Here is a 22,898-nt window from a genome sequence, read left to right as displayed (position 1 = left end):
AAAGTACTGTTTCATTCTGTATGTTATACTACTTAATGCACAAGCAATCCCTTGGTTTCTTTCAAAAATAGAAGAAAAATTTTTTGAATAGAATACCACAGTATTATACATACATGAGAAAGGCATCATTACACCACTAGGTGGATTAAAACAGGTTTTTCTATTATAGTACTAAGCGATTGACAAATGCTGGGAATGAATGAAAATCGGGTAATCGCTATAACTTATTGGGATATTGATCACTTCCGGTGTTGCCTTCGATAATGAAGAAGGAATTAATGTTACTCAACTCTTGTGCGTAAAAATCATGTATCTTTTCGTCTTACTAGATACAGGTTGTGTACCTCCCGGCTCGTAAAAAGTCCATATCTCCAGATTAATTAACATTCGTATTTTTGTGGAAAAACACAGTTGCAATCTCGCAAATAGACTTTTTTCTACAATCTTTGTTCACGAACTAGCTACAGCAATTAAGAGCAGCGAGTTAAAATTTTAAATTGGTTTTTGTGATATCACTGTGAAAAGGACTATAAAAATTCGCTTTGTAGTACAATCTATAATTTTCCACATGTTCCGATGGAAAGTGTTTGCATAAATATAACAAAATATGTATCATTCGATGCATTTCAATTCATTGAAATACAATTCATATTTCCTAAAACAATTTAAAAATATTGGAAGATATCTTGATCACCGTATAATAACAGAATTTTCTCTATAATGTAAATTAGTATAAAAAGACCTGTTAGAATATTTTGTGATTGTAACTACTACTGAGACCAGACTTGTATCAGCCTTTGTGTGACCATCTGTGGTTAGTACTCTCGTGATGATCAGACCTGGGATAGACAAATCATACTCCAATGACAGATTATGTTATTACCCTTTTATATCACTGATCAGATAGGCCCGAACGCAGATCGGATATAGTGTTACCACCTAGGATGTATCTCTCGCTCGGCAGAATTTTTATGTGAGAAAGCATTTTGCAACTTAAGAATCGCTTATTTAGACCTGCTTGAATTGTAAGTGTTAATAGGATCGTGACACTAGCCATGCATTATTTATGTACACTAAAATTGGCTGCAGACTTCACAGCCGATTTTTAGCGTACAAAATCGTTACCTGGCTAGTACTACGATCCTACTGACACTAAGAATCCTTCCATGTCGGGGCTCGAGCATACGACAACTGGCTTGCAAATAAATTCACAATAATATTAGTAATATAACTCAAAGTGGAAGAATCAACTAGCATTCCGTGATCTGGTCTGTCAGAAAAGATTACTTGACGGAGTGCGATAAAACGTGTTGAAGGAGAATCACGCAAAATGTACATTTGTTCAATACCTTATTACCCGATAGAGATATGGTAGTCTTATCACCAGCAGCTTACAAGCTTGGACTCAAAATCCGCAGTTTAAGCAGGCGGTGAATTATCAAGTTTTATCATAGATTCAAGATCATGCTACTGAATGACGTTTTTCAATTTGCCATACAGTAAAGAAAATTCTGTTGGGTTCATCAAACTTCGTCGTATAATTCTAACATTCCAACACGAAATCAAAATGATAAATTTTATGGTGTTAAATGTCTTCAGCGTAGAAAGACCGGATGAGACATCTTAATTTACAGCTCACATTTGATGGAACTTAATTCACACAATTTATTCGAACATCCAAATTGTGTTTGACACATACAATTGTATTGTTCTTCTGCATGATTGGGATCGGCAAAATACCTAATCACTGTTCAATTTCGGGTTTGAGTAAAATATTATAGACTTGCAACAATTTGGACATGGTATGCCAACATATCAAATGTAAAATGAAAAAAATTATGATTTTTTTACAGATGAAATAATGAGGATTTAATTGGTAAAAATGACTCAATTTTTCAATAATGATTTAAATGTATAGCAAATATACCAAGTTTATGACATATTGTAAATTACATCAATGAGCACTTAAAAATATATAGTAATGTATTAGTTATGCGTAAAATCAACAGTAAAAATGTGACACATTTGACGTTCTCATGTATGGCTCAGAAAACACAATTTTACACATATTTTCCAAAGTGTGCAAAAATGGGTACTTCTGAACCTTTGACGAATTACGTTCGTTGGAATTTTGTCATGTGTAGATGTACGTAACATGTAAATTGAATAGTTATGAAAGAACAGGTTATTTGTGTTTTTGGTCACTAAAAATGTTTGGACCTCTATCGAAATTGCACAGTATAAATAAATATGTGTATTCGACTCCGGAAAGAGGCACATGACAGAAGCTTCGCAACCCCTTCGGATTGGAATTTGCACGCTTTGATCTACGTGTTATGTAATACACAAAAGGATTTTTAATGTCTTGAGTCTTTTCAAAATCACAATAATGTTTCGAAGGATTTCAGTGGTTTCTTAGTATTTTACTATAACAATTAAATTCCTTATGCTGTGATCTGTTCATGTTGCATGATGGTTCTCAGAACAAAGTTTTCTAAAGCAAATTTTGAAAGTTGATTTTTTTTCATTGAATTTGCGGAATTAATTTAATCATTGTTATGGCTGTCATCAAATGTAAGCTGTAAGCGCAACGCAGATCGGATATAGTGTTACCACCTAGGATGTATCTCTCGCTCGGCAGAAATTTTATGTGAGAAAGCATTTTGCAACTTAAGAATCGCTTATTTAGACCTGCTTGAATTGTAAGTGTTATTAGGATCGTGACACTAGCCATGCATTATTTATGTACACTAAAATTGGCTGCAGACTTCACAGCCGATTTTTAGCGTACAAAATCGTTGCCTGGCTAGTACTACAACCCTACTGACACTAAGAATCCTTCCATGTCGGGGCTCGAGCACACAAAAGGATTTTTAATGTCTTGAGTCTTTTCAAAATCACAATAATGTTTCGAAGGATTTCAGTGGTTTCTTAATATTTTACTATAACAATTAAATTCCTTATGCTGTGATCTGTTCATGTTGCATGATGGTTCTCAGAACAAAGTTTTCTAAAGCAAATTTTGAAAGTTGATTTTTTTTCATAGAATTTGCGGAATTAATTTAATCATTGTTATGGCTGTCATCAAATAAATGGAACTTTCTAATCCAAATCTAATTCCTTACTCGATCGCATGTTTATAAATATTGAATGCATAAAACAAGTTCTCAGGATTTTCCGTATGAATGGCTATTGAAGGAATACATGAGAGAAAAATCAAATCATAAGACTGCTTAATAAAATCTCTCATTGGGATTGATATTTATTTCCTTCATATGGCTTGAGCTTACGCCATTTTTAAGATTTTATCCCTCAGTGTATTTAATCATAGCGTTATCAATTTCTTTACAAATTTCGTTGTCACAGGTCATATTCAAAAGGAAATATTGATTACAATATCCAGTGAAGTTTTATTTAACATATATTAAAGATACAGTCAGGTGCAAAAAGCGCAAGCGGTGTTCCTACCAACGATTTCTGTTTTATAAATCTCTCATGACTACGACCTTGGTTATAAACTATCAAGTTGGTCAGCCTACTATGCAGCAGAACGGTGTTTATGTGAGTTAATCTGCGAAAGCATGCTCGATCGTCGTAAGCTCGCGGTATCACGATCGCGAATGTACGAATGTATGTGTCTTCGTTGAATGTTTCGTGTATAGAAAAAACGTTACCTCGAAATACGCACAAACCATCAGAGGCAGCTAGTTTTAAAGTGAACGTTGAAGTGCTAAGGTGTACGCGTGCCAAACTTCATCGGTTGTCGTTGCTTTAATTGTCGTTGTCGTTATTTTGAAGTAACCTTCTGAGGAAATTGGTATAGACATAGTTTTTCCCCTTCTCAACTAGAGATAGAGTTCTGTTGCAATCTCACTCAAGTGAACTGCGTATGATGTTATGAGTATTCTATTGCCAAAATGTCACGAAATTGTGTGATTCATAGTGAAACGAAGAAAATGTCAGTGAAAATGTGGAGTTGATTCATCATTAGTCCACTTATCGAATGATTTGTTTTCGATTATTTATGTGATTCGTAAACCTGTCGATGCTTGCCCGTACTAGTCATCTTTGCTTGTACTATTTTCTCGATAATAGCTATTCGAGACAGGAAGCAATAATGTGAAATGAAGTGTTTTTATCGTAAATTGGAAGAATGTCAATACGGAATTAACCACATTGTGCAACACCGAGAATAAAGAATTTATACAAGAACTGGACGGATATGCAATGGGGCAATTTTTTGCACTGCAGCACGCGGAATATTTGAGCTAGCCGTCAAATTTTCGATAATCATGAATCATCACATCAGTGTTACTTCAGCAGTAATGTTGAAAGTGTCTTTTTTTTCTTTGCTGATATACGCCATATAACATTTATATCAAACGACATCAACATTTTCTACAATTATAGAAGGAACATGCCCAAAACTCCGAAATTACTTCATCACAGATGAATATTAATTTCATTACATAATCTTTTCATCACTCTGTGTACCGTTCGTCACACTCGTAACTATCGAATTGGGCACACCCGTGACCAATTTCGAAATGGAAAAACATATATAAATAGCTGTCGATAATCGAAATAACATGATATTATTGTAATATGGACATATCAAATCCAATACAATAAAATACTCAATTGGCAATACTTTGGATTTCAAACCAACATTTCACGTTTGATAATGTACAGAAAAGGCTATCACATTTGATTTAAACTATGAAATAAAAGCAGCATCTCACTTCAACGTCCTTGTTTTCGACCTTTGCTTTAATATGACCAGTAAATAATACAAAAAGCAAAAAGCTTCGTCGTGTGCTGTGGTTGCCAAACTACCTTGTGAACCCGAGTGCAAAGTCCACACAGCATTGACTGCAGTAATACTGTTTGAGCGTTCGGTAAAGCTTTTTGAAGCACCGTTGTGGGGGGGTTTTCAATAACTTCAATGTAATGGGAGGCAGCGAACTTGAGTTCGGTTGAGATTTCCTTGACGCCTGTGAATTAATTGGTCGGCGCATTCAGTGATTTCAACGTGCTTGTTCCAATGGAAAGAAAAAAACTACCAATTGAATATCCTAATGATATTCTATAGGTGTTCGTACTAACCCCTTTAAATTCGCTGATAGTTGATATTTATGGCACGTTTTAACGAACCACCCTTGTAATGCTTGAGCTCAAGATTGCAGCTATGACAGTTTTCGAAACCAGCGAAGAAGTGTGTTTGCAAAACCTTGTACACATTTCCGCAAACAGAGTAGTATTGAGACAAAACGTGTTCTTATAGAACAAAGTACTTGTCTTTTTATTTATCCAGAGTGCTTTGCATTTTTTCTGAATGTTTATTCGTAGTGCTTTGCACTACCTTGACGTTTTTAACTGTACGTTTACTGAAAGCAGAATGGTCACAAAGAAGCATTAAATTGTGCTCTGTAGTAATTATATCCACTCCCGTCATGTGCAAATATAACTAAGAAAACATAAGTCAATGCCCTGTAAGATTGACTACTGAATTTTTTCTTGTGAAAAAACTTTTTTTATTACTTTTGAATGAGTGAGTGGATATAAATAGTGTAAAGTGTAGGTTGTGATGAAAATCTGATAAAAAAGTTATAGTAGTAGTGATAGTAAGAATGCTATATCACAGACTTGAAAAGGCCCTTCATCCTGTTTCCGTACCGTTAATTTATATTGACTGTGAGTAGCGATAGTTACTAAATGGTAAAGTTATCTTTACTAAACCAATAATGAGTTTTATAGTTTTTGTGAACTGACTCTAAAAATTCTGCCGAGTTTGAGTTACACAATATAATAATTGGCTCAATATACCAGTTCTAAACAATATACCAGTTTAGAAAAGAATAATACCCAACGATACACTGAGTATACGGTATTTTGGTGCTCAATAAAGTCCCATGGGTACTGAGAACATTTTATGAGAATCTTTAGAATTTTAGCATTCATATATATTCATATACTGTTCCTATGCTGCCAATTATCCCTCAGCAAAACTATATCATAAGAAAGACTATACATAGTTGAAAGTGGAGAAGATCTAAAGCTCCGGTCACCAATCAGACAGCGTTTGATTGAGGAAAACTAATATTTTGGGGCACTAGTCGAATTATGTTTAAATGAAATAAATTTACGATTCGTTAAAGCCTACTTGATAATCGAATTCAAAACTATTTGCTTCTAATACCGTTTTCGTTTTTGAACCTACTCGCGGGCGACTCTGATTCCGAGTGAAACGAACACGTGGTACGCACCCTGAACAACAACTCATATAAAAAAGAAAAAAATAAACAAACTCGCATGGATGCGTGATGCGACCCGAGAAAATTTTCAGAGTGAAACTACGCGATTGGAGTTCGATCTAGAGCAACCCCAGGTTGCTAAAATAAACACATCAAAAGTTGTTTGGACGACCCTTGGTCAGCTCTCGGGCTGCTCTGATCAATAAACGAAAACGGTATAAATTCTATACAATCATTTAATTTATAATAACTCAATTATTTAACTTATAATACCGCAGTCTTTGAATTATTCTACCAATATGAATTTCCATAAAAAGTGTTATTTCGTACGTTTTGTTCAACGTGGACGACAAGAAAAGAAATCTAAATGACTGGTTTGAATGTGGCGACCATTAATCATTCTTTCTGTATCCTTAAGGGGCGGGTAGGGTCTAACACTTTTGAAAAATCATTTATTATTTTCTTTCTATTTTCTGATAGTAAAATATTTCAAGAATGTTCTGTGAAATTTTGAAGCCTATCGGAACAAAACGCAGCAAGTTATGGTTCTTTATCTTTGCCGATCTCATACTACGAAGAAATAAGAGCTGCGTACACAGGCCCAAGATTTCTGCTTCGATTGACTTAAAAACTTGACAAAACATTCTCGAAATGTTTCATTATAACAAACTACAAAAGAAAAAATATGGCTATTTGAGAATCTTAGAGCCTGCGTGCTTCCTTGAATAATAAATTGTTTCCTTCGATTTTATAGACAATAAACTTTAAACGCGTTTTTCTCGAAATCAAGTTTTGAAAGTCCGTGTCCATCGTATTTTTTTTTCAAATTTTGCACACACTTTCTACATATAAAAAACCAGACCACAACGTTTTCCTTTTCGTTGTTTGTTATTATGGGGAGATTTTACAGCTACAAAATGGCCGAATTTAAACAACCCCCAAAATTTCAAAAAAATAAAAAAATATCAAACAGGAACGTTGGGGTTTAGAAAAACTTCTGCTCTAACTATGCAGATCATGATTTTTAAGAAAAGCGTCCTCAAAAATGCCTCTTCTCCGACTTATTTCTCAATAGTTTTCCACGAAAAAATTACAAAATGATGCTTTTTAACATACAAAATATTTGTATATAGTTCTGAGAAAATTCGCGAAAATGATGATTTTTTTCATCATTTAGACCCTATCCTCCCCTTAACAATACGCTTACAGTACATTGCGGTGGTCATGGGCTTGCGTAGCAAACCTTCTTTTTGAAAGTTTGAAAAAAAAAACATTATGAAGCAATGTATCCATCAGATAAAAACATCGCTATAGAAAAAAAACTAACAGATATGCTCTGCTAACCCAGATTTAATTGCTAGAAAATTGAACGCTTCGTGATTGAGTACAGTCAAATGCATCAGTTTAGTAGAAGATATGCGCTTTCGTTGTATTATGCGAAGTATGCTTCATATAGCGTGGTAATGCATCTGCATTTTGATGCATGTAAAGATGAATAATAAAACAGCACTCAAGATAAGAGATGTTTGACTGAATGAAACTGTAAACGAGTGAAAGCTTATTGGTTTCAGCTAGAAGAATATATCACGACGAAGAGGTCTCCTTTGAATCTCATTATAAACGAAAAATTGTGCAATTTAAGGACATTTCAATTTTATTTATATCGTTCTCAAAAAACACAAATATATAAATATATATATATATATATATATATATATATATATATATATATATATATATATATATATATATATATATATATATATATATATATATATATATATATATATATATATATATATATATATATATATATATATATATATATATATATATATATATATATATATATATATCATGTTGTTCATTCGACGAGAAAATTGTCATGCATTAAATGTATTAAATTATTTTTTCAATGCGGTAGCTAATAACGTTCTTTCATTATTATTCAATTTTACAATAAGCAATATCTATTCACACTTTTACAAACTTCAGCTAGATAATAAATGAAAACAGGGTGTTTAGAAACTGGAATCTAATAAAAACTAGAAACATTTGGCAATCTAATAAAAACTAGAAACATTTGACAGTTTACAACGCTTCAACACACCTAAATAAAATTAATCAAAGTCAATCTTGAAGAGGATGTTTCAAAGAAAAACTTGATTTTATACGATTTATAGTAACATCACAATGTTTCTCCTATTTTTTCTATGAGACCTTTTTTTAATTCGTTTTATAGAATACTAAAATTTGATTTAGATTATGTGATATTAGAAACGGTCCCACCGGAATATCCGTTTGCTAAATCCTTCACTGAGTATCAAGATGCAACCAGTAATTCCGAAAACGTATCAATAATAAATTATTTATCTTTTAGTCACTAGTTGAAAGTAATTAATTTTTAGTTACATGTTAGAAACTACTAACGAGACCAGACTTGTATCAAAACTAGCCAAGAAAACTGCTTTTAGTTATAAACTTGTTACTGCTTGATGATAGGGATTCAATACTTCGAAAAAATGCCCTTCATAAAAATAAACCATTTTTTGGCGACGAATCGGGATATCTTCGAGTACTGTAATACAGAAAACTGGGAGTCATTTGAACATATTAGCAACTTCTTTTTTGTATCTAAAACTTTTTATTAGTGGAGCACTAAACATTTACCAGTTTATATCATTTAGTACAAAGTTAAAGCTCCATCCAAATTGGATTTCTGGACTGCTTTTTATTAAATCAAGTAAACAATACAACAAATAACAGATAACAAAAGTCGGAAACAAAATAATACCGCTTGGAATTGTGGGAGATGAGATGAATAGATTCAAAGCTGATTTCAGGATCATAGTTTCGAAATCAAGGTAATTTCTAGACCGTAGTTTCGAATCAAGAAAAGATCATCCGTTTTGTAATTTAGTAGTAGTTCAACAAACTACACACCCTTGGCATTTGTTCTGTTTTAAACTCAATGTGAAAAACAGGTTTAACCTTCCACTTGGCGATGCTTCTTAAAACATAGTTTGAATAATAACAAGAATATGTTTTAAAAGCGCCAACACAGATCTTGGATTTTAGCAACTATTTGTCCTACAAATAAACTTGGGTTGCATCTAATTACCAAGAGACTAAATGTATAGCGATTAATGACAGTAGAAGTGCCGGTAACATACAAAATCGGTATCTCGAAGCTACCTCATTAACCTGCGAACGAAGCAAAGTGACTTAAGACGCAAATGGCTTATATGATAAATGTATTCGTTTTTCATGAAGATGTGCGACGTTAATCTGCGTCATCTCTTATGTTAGAAAAAAATCTCTCACATTGTAAGTACTTCATCCTATATGCTAACCCTCAAACTGCTATGGTTCATAACATTATGAAAGTCATTGAGACATCATACATGGAGTTAAATATACAATTCTTGTTCCGGGTTTTTATTATTAGAAGACAATTTCAGTATATGAGGGATAATCAAGAAACTTACTGTGAGGCTCCATTATTAAAACAAGGTATCCGTATTTCAATGCAACTGAGAAAAAACTGTTATTAAAACAGAGGTCGAGGCGAGTGACGTTGTTTAGTAATAATTAATTGTAGCCGTTCGCGTTAACATTATTTAACAAAATTTCGTTAATATGGAGTGAGAAATAGAATTTTAAACTTATGCTTAATTTTGAAAACATGGATAAAATTTGCAGATTGTGTTGAAGGTGAATAAACTACTGAATGTAGTCGTTAAGACGAGGATTCCAATTCTGTTTCCTGCTATCTACAGTTGATATTAGATATAGGCGGCTCTTCATTTGTGATCAAACGACAAAATGCATGGCCGAAGTAACCGATTATGCGCTAAACTATCCAGTGCATTCCTGAGGAAGTGGTGTAAGTATAACCATGCGAACATTTCATTCAAATATATAAATACATATGTATACCTAACTTGTGTTGTGGCAATTCACAATACAGAAACAAGATTGGCAATAACAGAAAACCAGTCACTTCAATATACAGGGGTATTTGAAACTGGTTTAGCGAGAAAATGGCAATGCCGGATTGGTAAGGTTGAGCTAGTAGTCATAGAAAGTAATATCCCTTGCATAATGTCCAGTGACTTACAGATCTAATGCCTAATATAGGTAAAATTGTTGTGTATACCTTTATTAACTTTAAAAAGGTTGCATTATACTGAATTCCTTCTCATATACTTAAAGAATAAGAATAAATTGAATAACACAACATTCTTTAATAAATAACACAAAGCATTATCTCAGATGTCGCGAGAAAAATTTTATATGAATACATTTTTCAGGTTCTCTATTGGCAGAATGACGCTAAAATGAAATATAGAGGCGCTGCTTTAAAGATGATACTTTCAGCAATAGCAGTTAAATCGGTAGGATTTTTTTTAATTACTCCACCTTTTCAACGATTTTTATTTGAATAATCATAGTTGAAGAAAAAGTTTGTACTCTGTGGTGGTAATGTTGATCTTAATTTATTATGCGAAAACTAACGTTTATTTAGAATGAAGCATTTTATTTGGTTCAAAATACCATTTTTCAAACACCCGGAAAAAACTTGGTTCCTGGAAAATATCTATTTTTGCTATTGAATAAACGAAAAAATCGTTGCAAATCACTACTGCCGATATAAAAATTTTCTGATATTATCCCTCTAGTTGTGAGATGATGTGCCTTTTGCCACGTAAAATGTTTCTGTCATAATTTTGAACGCATATCACTTTTTCATCTGTTTGTTAGGTTGTTTATTGTCCAGTAGTGTGTGATAGGACATCTTTAAAAATCATTACATTCTTATATCTAATTATACTTTTAACTTACAAGCTTATTTCAGCGAAAAAGTACTACAAGTTACTAGTTACGATTAAAAAAGTCGATTCAGCCAACTTTAAAAATTTGTTGGTGGATTTATATGTTTACATCACCAATGCTCTCGAAAACATTATATTAGGTGTACATAGTCAGTCGGTGTTGAATAGTCGTTCGCACCGCACGCGTATAGCTCTTGGTTCCTGGAAAATTTTTTCTTGCTACCTAGAGTTTCATTGATTCAAGGCTTCAGTCTTTTTCAAGGCTACCTGAATCACTAACAGTCTTTTTAAAGACTAACAATTATTCAGCCTTTCTCAAGGCTATACAAAGAGTGATATTAGAGTAACTAAGAAATTATTCAGCCTTTATTGAGGCTTGCTATTCAAAGAACTATTCTTCGAACTAATCAGTCTTTATTAAGACTACCACAAAATAAGTCTTTATCAAGACTTTTTCAAACAAGGAGTCTAATGGAAGACTAATTTAGCCTAGTTAATTTAATTTCAAATTTCATTCATTTCAAAAATACCTGCGTCCAACCGGAAAGGCAACAAGCCTAAAGCTAAAAATAATTCAATACGGAATAAATTACAATCCGTTATTCAACATTTTTCTAATAACATTCACGATCTTATAGAATCTGAATGTAAAAATAAAAGACAACGGACGGATTTCCCTTCTGTTGATCTTATGCCGTCTAACAATATTTACGATATTCTTCCTGAATCCGATTGTAGCGACATACACGGAGAACCCTTCGATCATAAAATTGCGACATCGCAGTTTTTGATTTTTGCGATAGTTGATTTAACTAATTTCTTTTTGATTCAACCTGTTGAATGCTGTCAAATGCCGGACACAGTTGAAAGCAAAACAATAATCGCAATGCAAAATCAACAACTTTTTTTGTTGAAATCTTTTCGCGTCGCTTCAAAATGTCAATGAAAACAACATCGATGAATAAAAAGTTTGGTGAAATTGTGTCCATTCGATTTGAGAAATTTATGATTCCATAACAAGTGTTTATCTAACAGCGGTGTTGTGATACAGTTAACGTTGTTTAAGATGAAAAAGATTTGGTGATAAGTTAGAAAATGTTAATGAATGATCATCTCGTTATCTTTCAGGTATGCTCAAAAATTTTATGCTTCAAATTCGATCATTGATTTACTTCCAGCAGGCTGTTTTACTTCCAGCTGTTTGATACCGATGATGATGTTCATGCATTAGCAATAAAAAGCTTTTTGACATGAATTTAATTTATAAAAGTAACAGGAGCGAATGGTTTCAAACACACAGAACGCGCTGCGATTGAATGGCGCGTTTGAATTGCCGTCGCAAAATTCTAATTCCCAGTGGTTGATGCACCCAAGTTTATATAAATTGACTAAAATTATCAGTGCATAACTTTAGTTCAACCGTTTGAAGGCATCATCTTTCAATACTCATTTTAGGTAAATTTAATAATTTCGCTAATTTACTCGCACCTCCGGCCACTTTTGCTGATTAAAAACGTTTTTCTACATCAATCATTTCCGATCGAATCAGAAGTATATTTTTAGAATTTATATCTTTACTGTTCTCGACTTGACATGATCATGATCATACAAAAACCAAAATGACTTAGAGATCAGATCAGTTCTGATTTCGTAATGATAATTTATTCCTTGGTTAAGATCACTTGAAATCAGCAGTGATCGGTGGTTTTACCATCCCTAATGATATTACATGTCAATATAAAATACTGTTTATATTTTAACAACGATATTTATTTCATGAATCTCAACATTCCGAATTTATTTCAAATAGAAAATAACGTGTATCAGTAAGTATATTTTGATTATTTTCGCAAATCAATAACATTGTTAGAGTTGATTCAACTATTTGCAATGTCTAAAACAAATAAAACCGATTTATTTTTCAATTAACAGAATTTTGTTTAAATAACAACACCAGTTATTTCAACTAAAATATTTGTTGAAATTAAAAGGTATGTGTCCTCACTATTTGACAGCATTTTTTTTTTCAACCCTCGTTTCTGCTAATCGAAAAACAAAAATGACAGTTTAGTTAAAGCAACAATCGATTAGTTGTACCAAATTTTAACCAATCGAATTCAGAAAATCAACTAATATTCTGGTTGAAATGGGATCGCGGGTGGTTCCGTGTAGAAGAAAATTCTTCAAAAATTCCCAAAATGGACGCTTGTCGTTTTGGGAAGAAACAACAATCAATTTGCAACCAAATGAGACATCTTTGAAAAACAATACGAAAAGTAATGATCCTAAATTACTTCCTTGTGGAACCCCTGATCAAGGACGACATTAATCGTATTAAAGGACGCTCTCTAGCTCTTCACACGATTCAGTCAGTGCCACGAAAGAGAATCGGATGTCATCTCAGCAACGTAAAACCAGCATGGCTCATTTAACATAGAATGGACACTAATGCGAGAGTGTTTTTTTCTTAAAGACTGAGTCATTACGTTATAGAACGCTGCTGTGGGGATTCGCTCTGAAGCAAAAAACGGTCGCTCATTCTCGTTTGGCGATTCTATTCTATACAGACAGTAGATAATTGCGATAGAATCATTTACTATTATATAGTACCACAATCGCTACATGAACAATATTTGCACATGCTTATGTACATATGTTGCATTATAACACCACACGGAACGACCGAAATTAGCTCTGCGCCTAATTCGTATTACTGTTTTTGAATTAGTTGATTCTAACAACAAAATTTCCAAAATAACTATAAAATTAGTTAAAATGTAGAATTTACTGTGCTGAAAAAAACTTACAACATTATATTTCTTTAATTCAACTAAAAAATTAGTTGACTGGATATGAAGTGTGCCTTAGCTAAGAAATGACAGTACGTTTAATTTGTGAATTCAACTAAAAAAAATAGTCATTTCAACAAATATTTTATTATTATTAAGGGAATGAGAATAAAAAATCTAAATCAGCAAAAGTAAGATTTTTTTAGTTGTCTCAAAAAATAACTAACTAAAATCAGCAAATCAACTAAATTTTTCGCGAAAATGCTGATTTCGGTCGTTCCGTGCAGTATAATTTAGCGTACCCTTACCAAACTTAACACAGGTACTTCTTACTCTTCAGAGATTGTCTTAAGAGTATTTTTCAATGGAAGGGAGTGTCCCTAGCATGAGGATATAAGATAACACTAAGCAAATTGCAAGTTGCAAGTTGCTCTGACAGATTTAAAACCATTGTTATTTTCCTAATTAAAAAAAATGATTTATTTGCTGAGAAGATTTCTGACAAGTTTTGTTTAACGAGAGAAAAGACGTGCCTAATTGGATATAAAAATTATTGCTTGCCAAATGATTTGGTGGAATGCATATGACTCTTCTAGCTATGCCGATATACTATTCAAGCCCTACCGTAAGCAGAGCAAAAGTTCTAATTTCGTTTACCAGTAATAAATGAATATGTTTTTAAGGTTTTTAACGATATCAAACCAGCTAGAGATTATGAGAGGTGAAAGAATATGAAATTATAGAGCAAGGATGTGAAGACAGAGTGCGGAAAAGTGAGGCGTGACTAGGGTCATTTAAGTAAGCAGAAGGCTTCTCGTATCTAAACTTTTACCTTCTACCAGAGGAATCGAACTTAGGCATCTTAGCGATACGAATCATTCGAGTCTCTGATATGTCAGAAAGTAAAGGCAAAGGTCGTTTGCCATTTACTATCCGAACCGGCAAAAGTAAAGTTACGAGAAGTTGCTTCACATCCTTGCTCTTCCTTGATTATATTTCAACGAGAACTTGAAATTTCGAATATATCTGCAAATTGTTTTAGCTGTAACTTCTTCACTTTTCAAAAGGCACGGATGCGATAGCCATCAATCTGTAGGTTTTAAAAAGAGCTTTAAAATAAGAATTATCAAAAAAATGAAACCCTGATTTTTTTTAATTTTAATTTTTTCGGGTTATTTTGTAATTATAGAGAAAAAAAACAATTTTTTTTTCAGTGTATATATTTTTAGAGTGCCCGATTGATTCCCTACAACTTCTTCCTGAACGCCATTTTTATACAATTTACGGTTTCCGAGTTACAACGATTTGAAATAGGAATTTTTTGTGAAAACATACGCCCTTTTTAAAAATCAGTCGTGAGTCGAAAGTTCAAAACATATGGTTTTCCATACTGAAGTCATGTGCAAAGTTTCATCCAAATCGGAGAAGGTCGATTCTGATTTTGTCACTTTTTCGTCTACTCATTCCTGGAATTGCTCTATATGAGAGAGGCAAAAATTACAATTGACTTTTTCAAACACAAAACATCAACTTTACAACATTTGCATATTTTACCTAAAAACTATAGGCATTTAGTGACAACATATCCCAAAATTAACAGAATCGGCATTAGCAGAATGGACGTGGGACAAAAATATATTAGAGGGTCCAAAATTCCTCGTTTGCCCTATAAAACAAAATTGATAAATGTATGTACGCGCATCAATCAAGAATGGCTGCACGAATTTACACTTGTTGTTTTGTTATCCGCTCTGACTTTTCCCATAATGTTGCATATAAATAATGAAGCAAATCCAGCCGGAAAGTTGAGAATATCTAGAAAATTGTTTTGTATGGGATTGGATATTTTCCACTAGATGCAGTATTCCTTGGAGGGATCCCAACAACCTTCCCAGCTATAGTGAGCGCTGTAAACTTATCGATTTAGACTCCGTACGCCGAGACATCTGTAGAGCTATTTTCGTGGCGGATTTGCTACAATCTCAAACTGATTGCCCCGAATTGTTACATAAACTGAACCTAGCTATGAATTTTCGCAACCTCCGATCTCATCCATTTCTCAGATTTCAATCTGCTCGCACTAATTACGGCTATAACGAACCGTTTTCTAGTATGGGCCGTCTATTTAATCGATGTTCTCACTTGTTCGATTTTACCTATAGATTCGCTCGTCGAAATTAAATAGGCCGTCCATTCTACATTTTCTTTGTCATCCACCATCCGTTTTTCGATCTTCATGCCGATTCTAACCCCGTCGTTTTCTCTGTCTTCCACCATCTTTTTGGTCAGTAATTAGATCTACATGCCGATTCTAACACCGTCGTTAGCCCACTCTCGTTTACCACCCCACCCCCTCACCAACCATTGTATAACATTTGCCTACCCACTGTTTTCTTCTTACTCTCCCCTTTTAGGCAAGAGCGCTATTACTGCCCTGGTGGTATGAATTGAAAATGTGAAAATAATGCACCAAAAATGTGAAAATAATGTAACTCACTTTTCTCGGAGATGGCTGAACTGACTTTCACAAACTCAGATTCAAATGAAAAGTCTTATAATTTTATACAGTACAGTTCCATATATTCATTTGAATCCGATTACCGTTTCCGGAATTACAGGGTGATATGCATCAAAACTGTGAAAATTATGTCGCTCACTTTTCTTGGAGATTGTCGATTTTCACAATCTCATATTCAAATTATAGGTCATGCAAAGTTCCTGAATTTCATTTGGATCCGACTTCCGATTCCGGACAGGGTGTTATGTCACAATACAAAACATGTGAAAATAATGTCACTCACTTTTCTCGGAGATGGCTAAACCGAGTTTCACAAACTGAGATTCAGATGAAAGGTCTTATGGTCTCATAAAAGTTCCAGAATTTCATTTGGTTCCGCTTTCCGGTTCGGAATTACAGGGTGATATGTACAAAAAATGTGAAAATAATGTCATTCACTTTTTTCGGAGATGGAAGGTCTTAAGATGCCATGAGAATGTCTCAATTTTTATTCGGATCAAAACCCTGGGTTCAGATGTAAGGTGCTTAGTATAAAAATGTCAATTTCAAGAATACTTTGTTAATAAGCTACGTCTTTATATTGGCTAGTAATTTTCTCTAGTTTGCAGACCATGAGAGTCTAAAACCAAATACACCATTGAAAGTCCCGTAAATGGTTTGCCGAATTTTATCCAAGTCCGACAACCGATTCATTTCCAAAATTCAAATCGCCATGGAGAATCTTAAGAATCGATTGACACTATGCCGATATCCAGCTTTCGAATCCGGAAGTACCGACAATAATAATGAAATGAGATAAAATGGAGCTCACTTCACTTTCACATATGATTGAATAGATCGCTAACTTAAATTCAAATGTAGACCCAGATCATCTCTATCCCAAGAAGCTTGACAGCTGCAAGTGTTCTATGCCGAGACGCGATATAGAACTCGTTGAAATCAATCGGTCACTCATAAATTGCACCCTCAATAGCACCACATTTGGCTATTGAGGGTGAAATTTATGACCTGGAATATTTCCTGATTTACAGCTGTTTAGTATAGTTACTAAACAGCTGTCAAAGTAATTCACGTAAAATTTATATAGGAACGGACTGAGGCATGAGCCTTGCGGTAGACCCATGTAGCTAATTCTGAATGTTGCCAAATCGCCATGCATGCATGCGTTTCTCTGACAAAAGGTTGTAGAAATAATTATTTAAAACCGCTAGAAATCCATGTTGGTGGAACTCTTCTGAAAGAACAGCAATGGAAACTGAATCAAATGCCTCTTTGATGTCTATAAATACAGATACTATTTGTTGTTTTTGAACGAAGGCGATTTGTATGTCAGACTAAAGTAATAAAAGGCAATCATTTATCTCTTTATTCTTTATTAGGTCGGGCAGATTCTTCGCCAAGTTGAATTCAATTCTGTCCAACCCAGAAGCGTTATTGTTACAAGACAAAAGTGCTATAGAAAATTCCATCATTGAAAAAGGGCTATCAATGGAACCAATTTTTTGGAGTAGACTCTCGAATAATGCTCTACGTAGGAACAGAATCTGGGCACACTTTCCTAGCAAAGTCAAATATCCATCGGTTCGAATATTCCTAACTTTCATTTCCTACGTTACGATTCCTCATTCGTCTGGCCGTGTTTCAAAGAGTGCTCATTGATGTTTCTCTAGACAATCCTTCGACAAAATGTCTCCAATAGCTACATTTCTTGGCCCGAAGTATGTTCTTATACTTGGTTTCTAAGACCAAGAATTTTTCAAAATTTTGAGGAGTTACTTCTCCTCGTTTTAAAAACGTTTTGAGAGCTTTTTGTTTCTCATGTTTAGCATCTGAGCACATTTTGTCCCACCAAGGGTTTGGAGGCCTGCTGTTGGTCGATGGACCAAGAAATCGGTTGGTTTGGGCTTGTTCTGCGGCTTCCAGAATCGAACAAACGAGGAAGTCATATTCTTCCAGAAGAGGGATTTCTTTCATTGAATTTAAGACACTTGAAATATTACTTTGGTATTTATTCCAGTCAACATTTTTTGTCAAATCATATGGAATATTAACTGAATTATCAATGAATTTGTTACTGCTAATTGAGATGATGATTGGTAAATGATAGCTACCGTGTAAATCAGGTAATATTCCAGGTACAATCTAGTCGAATTGAAGTCGAGCAAAGAGATAATCGTTGTCCAACTTGAGCTGTTAGAGGAATGTATACCGAGGCAATTCAAATGTATTTTCCTTTAATGTTTATTTGTCTAGCAACCATTTCCATTCTGGAAGTAGAAGGAATCTATAAAAGGAATAGCTTTTCGTAATTCCTAAAAGCACTCCACCATACGGAGTCTCTATCGAATCGTATAATGTTATAGTCTGTAAAATTTGAAGCTAAGTTTGATGTAAGCCATGTTTCGCACAAAGCAAATACATCACAATTTTTATGAACAAAACATTAAATGAATTCATCAAGTTTTGGCATGATGCTTCGACAATTCCACTGCAGGACAGTGATTGAATCATTTGCGGCGGAAACATACTTTTGAAACTAAATTCTTCTTCCAAAGTCCAACGAAAGCACGACCTAAACATTTGAGACTTTATACCACGCTAAAAATTTGCTCTCATTACTGGCGTGTTCTGCTCCCGACAATCGAAGTACAAACGAAAGCACGACCTGAGCGTTTCACGCTTTAAGGACTATTCACACATATCCGGTCCGGTTCAGTGCCGGCATAACACCGTGCACGGATACTGATATTATTTCATTCGTTTTCTATGCGCGCATTCACACCTATCCGGCACAGTGCCGTTTCAGTGCAGCTCGCCGTCAGTGTCGCGTCCGTCCGGCAAACTCAAATTCGTCGTCACCGATATTTTTTATTTTCACTGAAGTCGGTATGTCATTGCATTGGCTGTGCCGGAACGGAAACAGCACGGAAACGGAACGGAAGGGTACCGATAAAAAAGAACACTGACGGCGCACTGAAGGCACTTTCACTGAACCGTCACGGAACTGAAGTGTGTGAATAGTCCTTTATACTTGGTTTATTCTTACTTATGTTGGTGGGAGAATCTCACCTCGACATCCAGTTCCGTCTGAAGCATTAGAATAAATGAACGATTTTCAATCAAAGTTTACCTTTTATACTCATCCAGTAAACAATCGGAACTGATATGTGCTTGACTACATCAAAACCGCCGTCCGGGTTAGAAAAAGGAAAGCAAGCATAATGAATTTTCCTCACTATTTCCAAAAGTTTTAGAAAACGTTGTTTTTCAGTTATTTATGGTTCTCCCACACTGTTGAAAATTGAATCACAAATTCCTGATCATATTTTCGATAGCTTTTAGAAAAAAATATGTTGTTGGGTTAAGTACATCAAAAGATATTCGCGATAAAGTCTGCCCATACTTGTACAGAGTAAATTTTAAAAAGGCGCCCCATAGTAAGTAAGTTCTAGCTATCGGAAGAAAGGCCATTATGAGGGTCTTTAGGGGTACAGAAATATTGAATGCTGTGAAAATCCATTCTAAAATTTCCGAAAACTTCAGTAATCCTGATGGTAGCTGTGAAACGGAGGACACTGGATTATTGTCTTTGCCTATGCTATTTCCTGGATTGGTTTGTGAATTTGACAAACCAAGAGGCACAGTTTTTGCTTTTAAATTTGGCTGTTTAGATTTTACACGGGGATCAGAAGGTGTAATTTTAGGTACCTGTTTTTGGTAATTTATGGGAGGACTTCTTCCTCTTAACAGAACCTTGAGGAGTGACAAACGATGTACTTTCACTATTTTCATCAGAGTAAGATTCCTCTAACTCTAGATTTCAAAAACCGTTTTCTGTTTCGCGAGGGGGGACATCAATGGCAGTTTTGGTCATTTCTGCATATGTGCGCTTAGATCGTGCTTTTATAGAATGCTTTATTTGGTCTTCGCGCAACTTAAATGCAGCGCATGCTGAGAGATCATGAGAACTCTCCCCACAATAAACACATTTTTCAATGTCTTTATCTTCTATCAGTAAACTTTTCGAAAAAATTATCTTGTTGAGAATGATGTCTCATATAAATGAGAATTCAATTTTTTTACCAGAGCAGTTGGGATTTCGTCATGAAAATTCAACTACTCATTAACTTGTAAGAGTAACGAACATGCAAAGTCTTGGCATTACATTCCTTTGGTGGAATTTGGCCTTTCTGTTTCAACAGACTTCGCAGCCGATTCTTAGTGTACATAATCATTGTATGGATAGTACTATGGATCCTACTGACACTAAGACTCCTTCCAGGTCGGGGCTCGAACATACGACAACTGGCTTGTAAGACCAGCGTCCTATGCATTGAACCACCAACCCGGGACAAGTAACGAACATGATAATGGCAAATAAATCTTTAATAGCTAAAATGTCTGATTTCCTGTTTCCTATTTATTTGATCAAAATGATAAATCTGAATTGCTACCTGTACGAGCAGGTGTTCCGCAGGGTTCAAGCGTAGCTCCAATATAGTATAATATTTTCACTTCTGATCTTCCAAATCTACCCGTTGGTTGTCAGAAATCGCTATTCTGTGACGACACAAGTCTGTTAGCCACAAGTAGAAATCTAAGAGTAATCTGCAGTCGCCTACAAAGAAGCATAAATGTTTTCAGTGATTATCTGCCAAAATGGAAAATTAAACCAAATGCAGCAAAAACGCAATTAATTATCTTTCCTCACAAGCCAAGAGCCTCTTTTCTTAAACCTAATAATAATCACATTCTCAAATTGAATGGCTTGGAATTGACATGGTCTGATCAAGCAAAATACTTAGGTTTAACGTATGACAAAAAACTCACTTTCAAGGATCAAATATATCAAATGTTTATATTCACTTATAAACAGAAATTCTAAGTTATATCTAAAAAACAAATTGTTAATTTATAAACAAATTTTCAGACCAGCCATGCTTTATGCAGTACCAATTTGGTCAAGTTGTTGTTCCACCAGGAAGAAAACGCTTCAAAGGGTTCAGAATAAAATTCTGAAAATGATTTTGAAGCGTCCTCCCTGGTTTCTATCAACTCAGCGCAGTGCACATGTGGGTCAACCAAAAAATTCAACACATACGGCTAATGAACGTAATGTGACGAACCGACGGTGAGCAATGTTTGCATTGTACAGTACAGACTGAAACCATCGAACACGCACGAACATGAACAATTCTTTTTCTGCTTGAGAGTAAGGGAAGCTTACAATCTTCTACAGCAAAAACTGGTAGCCGGCCCACATTTCAGAGAGGTGAACTGATACGATCATCATTAGAGTGGATCGCGAAAGTTACGCGAACTCAAATCTTAAAAACCTTGTTAAGCTACATCAACTTTATTGAAGAATGCAACGGCGTAGTAGATATGTAAGCATTAAGTTTTAATTTTAGTATACGGGTATAATTTTTATTTTGAATTCTGATTTAGACATAATAAACGTATGAGGCCATGCATGAACCACGTTGACGTTGGCGAGGGGGAGGGGGGTTCATGAAAGTCTACGTTTGTCTACGAGGGGGGAGGGGGTTTGTGCAAAGTCTACGTAGTCTCATTTTTTATTCACGATTACTATTTTATCAGTCAAGTCAGAATTATGTTTTATCAGCTTAGCATTACCTCAAGCAAGTCAGATTAAAAAAAGTAAATGTGTAGTATTGCTGAAGTGCCAATTTGCGAAAAATATCGTTTCCTATCGTTCATCCGGTAAAGACGTTTGAGAATCATTGTACCTATTTCATTGCCGCTTGTGTATCAGTAATAACTGAGAATTGATGACACCTCCCGGTGAATTTTCAAAGTTACCGATATAACTAAACTAACTTTCAACACAAATATCTCAAATTTGTCAAAATCAAAATTCATCTCGACTACTTATTAAGTTTTTCTAGTAACATTAATACTTTGGACCATCTCGCGAATTATTTTAACTAAAAGTTAAAATTTGACAGTCGAGCAGTTAGCAGGGTTTTCTCAGGGAAACTATAGAAGTTTTCCCAGGGAAACTATAGAACTCAGTGAATGAAAAGTGGGGGGGGGGGGGGGGGTCAAAAGTTCCAAATTTTGGTATTCGTGGTTTATGAACGGTCTCTATTAAAAAAAACACCTTCTTTAATCCACCTAGAGGTGTAATGATGCCTTTTTCATATTACCTATACTTTCAAAAATATCATTAGATTTCAATCTTGAATATCATAAACTTTCTTTGGGCATAAACTAACATAACCTTTTAAATTTGTAAACAGTTATGTCAAGTTAATAAAAATTTTCTTTAATTCTGCATCGTCGCACTAAATGATTAAACACACTTCACCCCCGGCAAGGCAAAATCACGGATACGTTCTGCACTGTACTCACCTTCACTCGTGAGCACACCACCAGGAGTATTGAACGCTACACACCAAGAAAATTTCGCAGAATTCGGTAATATTTTACCGAATTTTCAACAGCTAATCGCTTGATAATCAGTTCGGTAATTCAATTG

General features: G+C 34.5%; 1 protein-coding gene across 8 annotated transcripts in view; it reads left to right on the top strand.

Annotated features, from left to right (window-relative positions):
- LOC131439483 (scavenger receptor class B member 1) overlaps positions 1-22,898 on the top strand; it is a 161,615-nt gene that overhangs the window by 94,177 nt on the left and 44,540 nt on the right. The window contains exons 1-3 of one of the 8 annotated variants that reach the window (XM_058610546.1): positions 3,715-3,817; positions 9,856-9,968; positions 10,034-10,140. The exons of 1 other annotated variant lie outside the window; for it this stretch is intronic. In XM_058610546.1, the coding sequence (XP_058466529.1) occupies positions 10,080-10,140 (61 nt within the window). In that variant the 5' untranslated portion in view covers positions 3,715-3,817; positions 9,856-9,968; positions 10,034-10,079. 6 more of the 8 variants (XM_058610540.1, XM_058610544.1, XM_058610542.1 and 3 more) reach the window with 6 other exon arrangements.

Source organism: Malaya genurostris, chromosome 3, assembly GCF_030247185.1.
Source record: "Malaya genurostris strain Urasoe2022 chromosome 3, Malgen_1.1, whole genome shotgun sequence".
Classification (NCBI taxonomy): Eukaryota; Metazoa; Arthropoda; class Insecta; order Diptera; family Culicidae; genus Malaya; species Malaya genurostris.
This window is presented reverse-complemented; position numbering and strand designations above follow the sequence as displayed.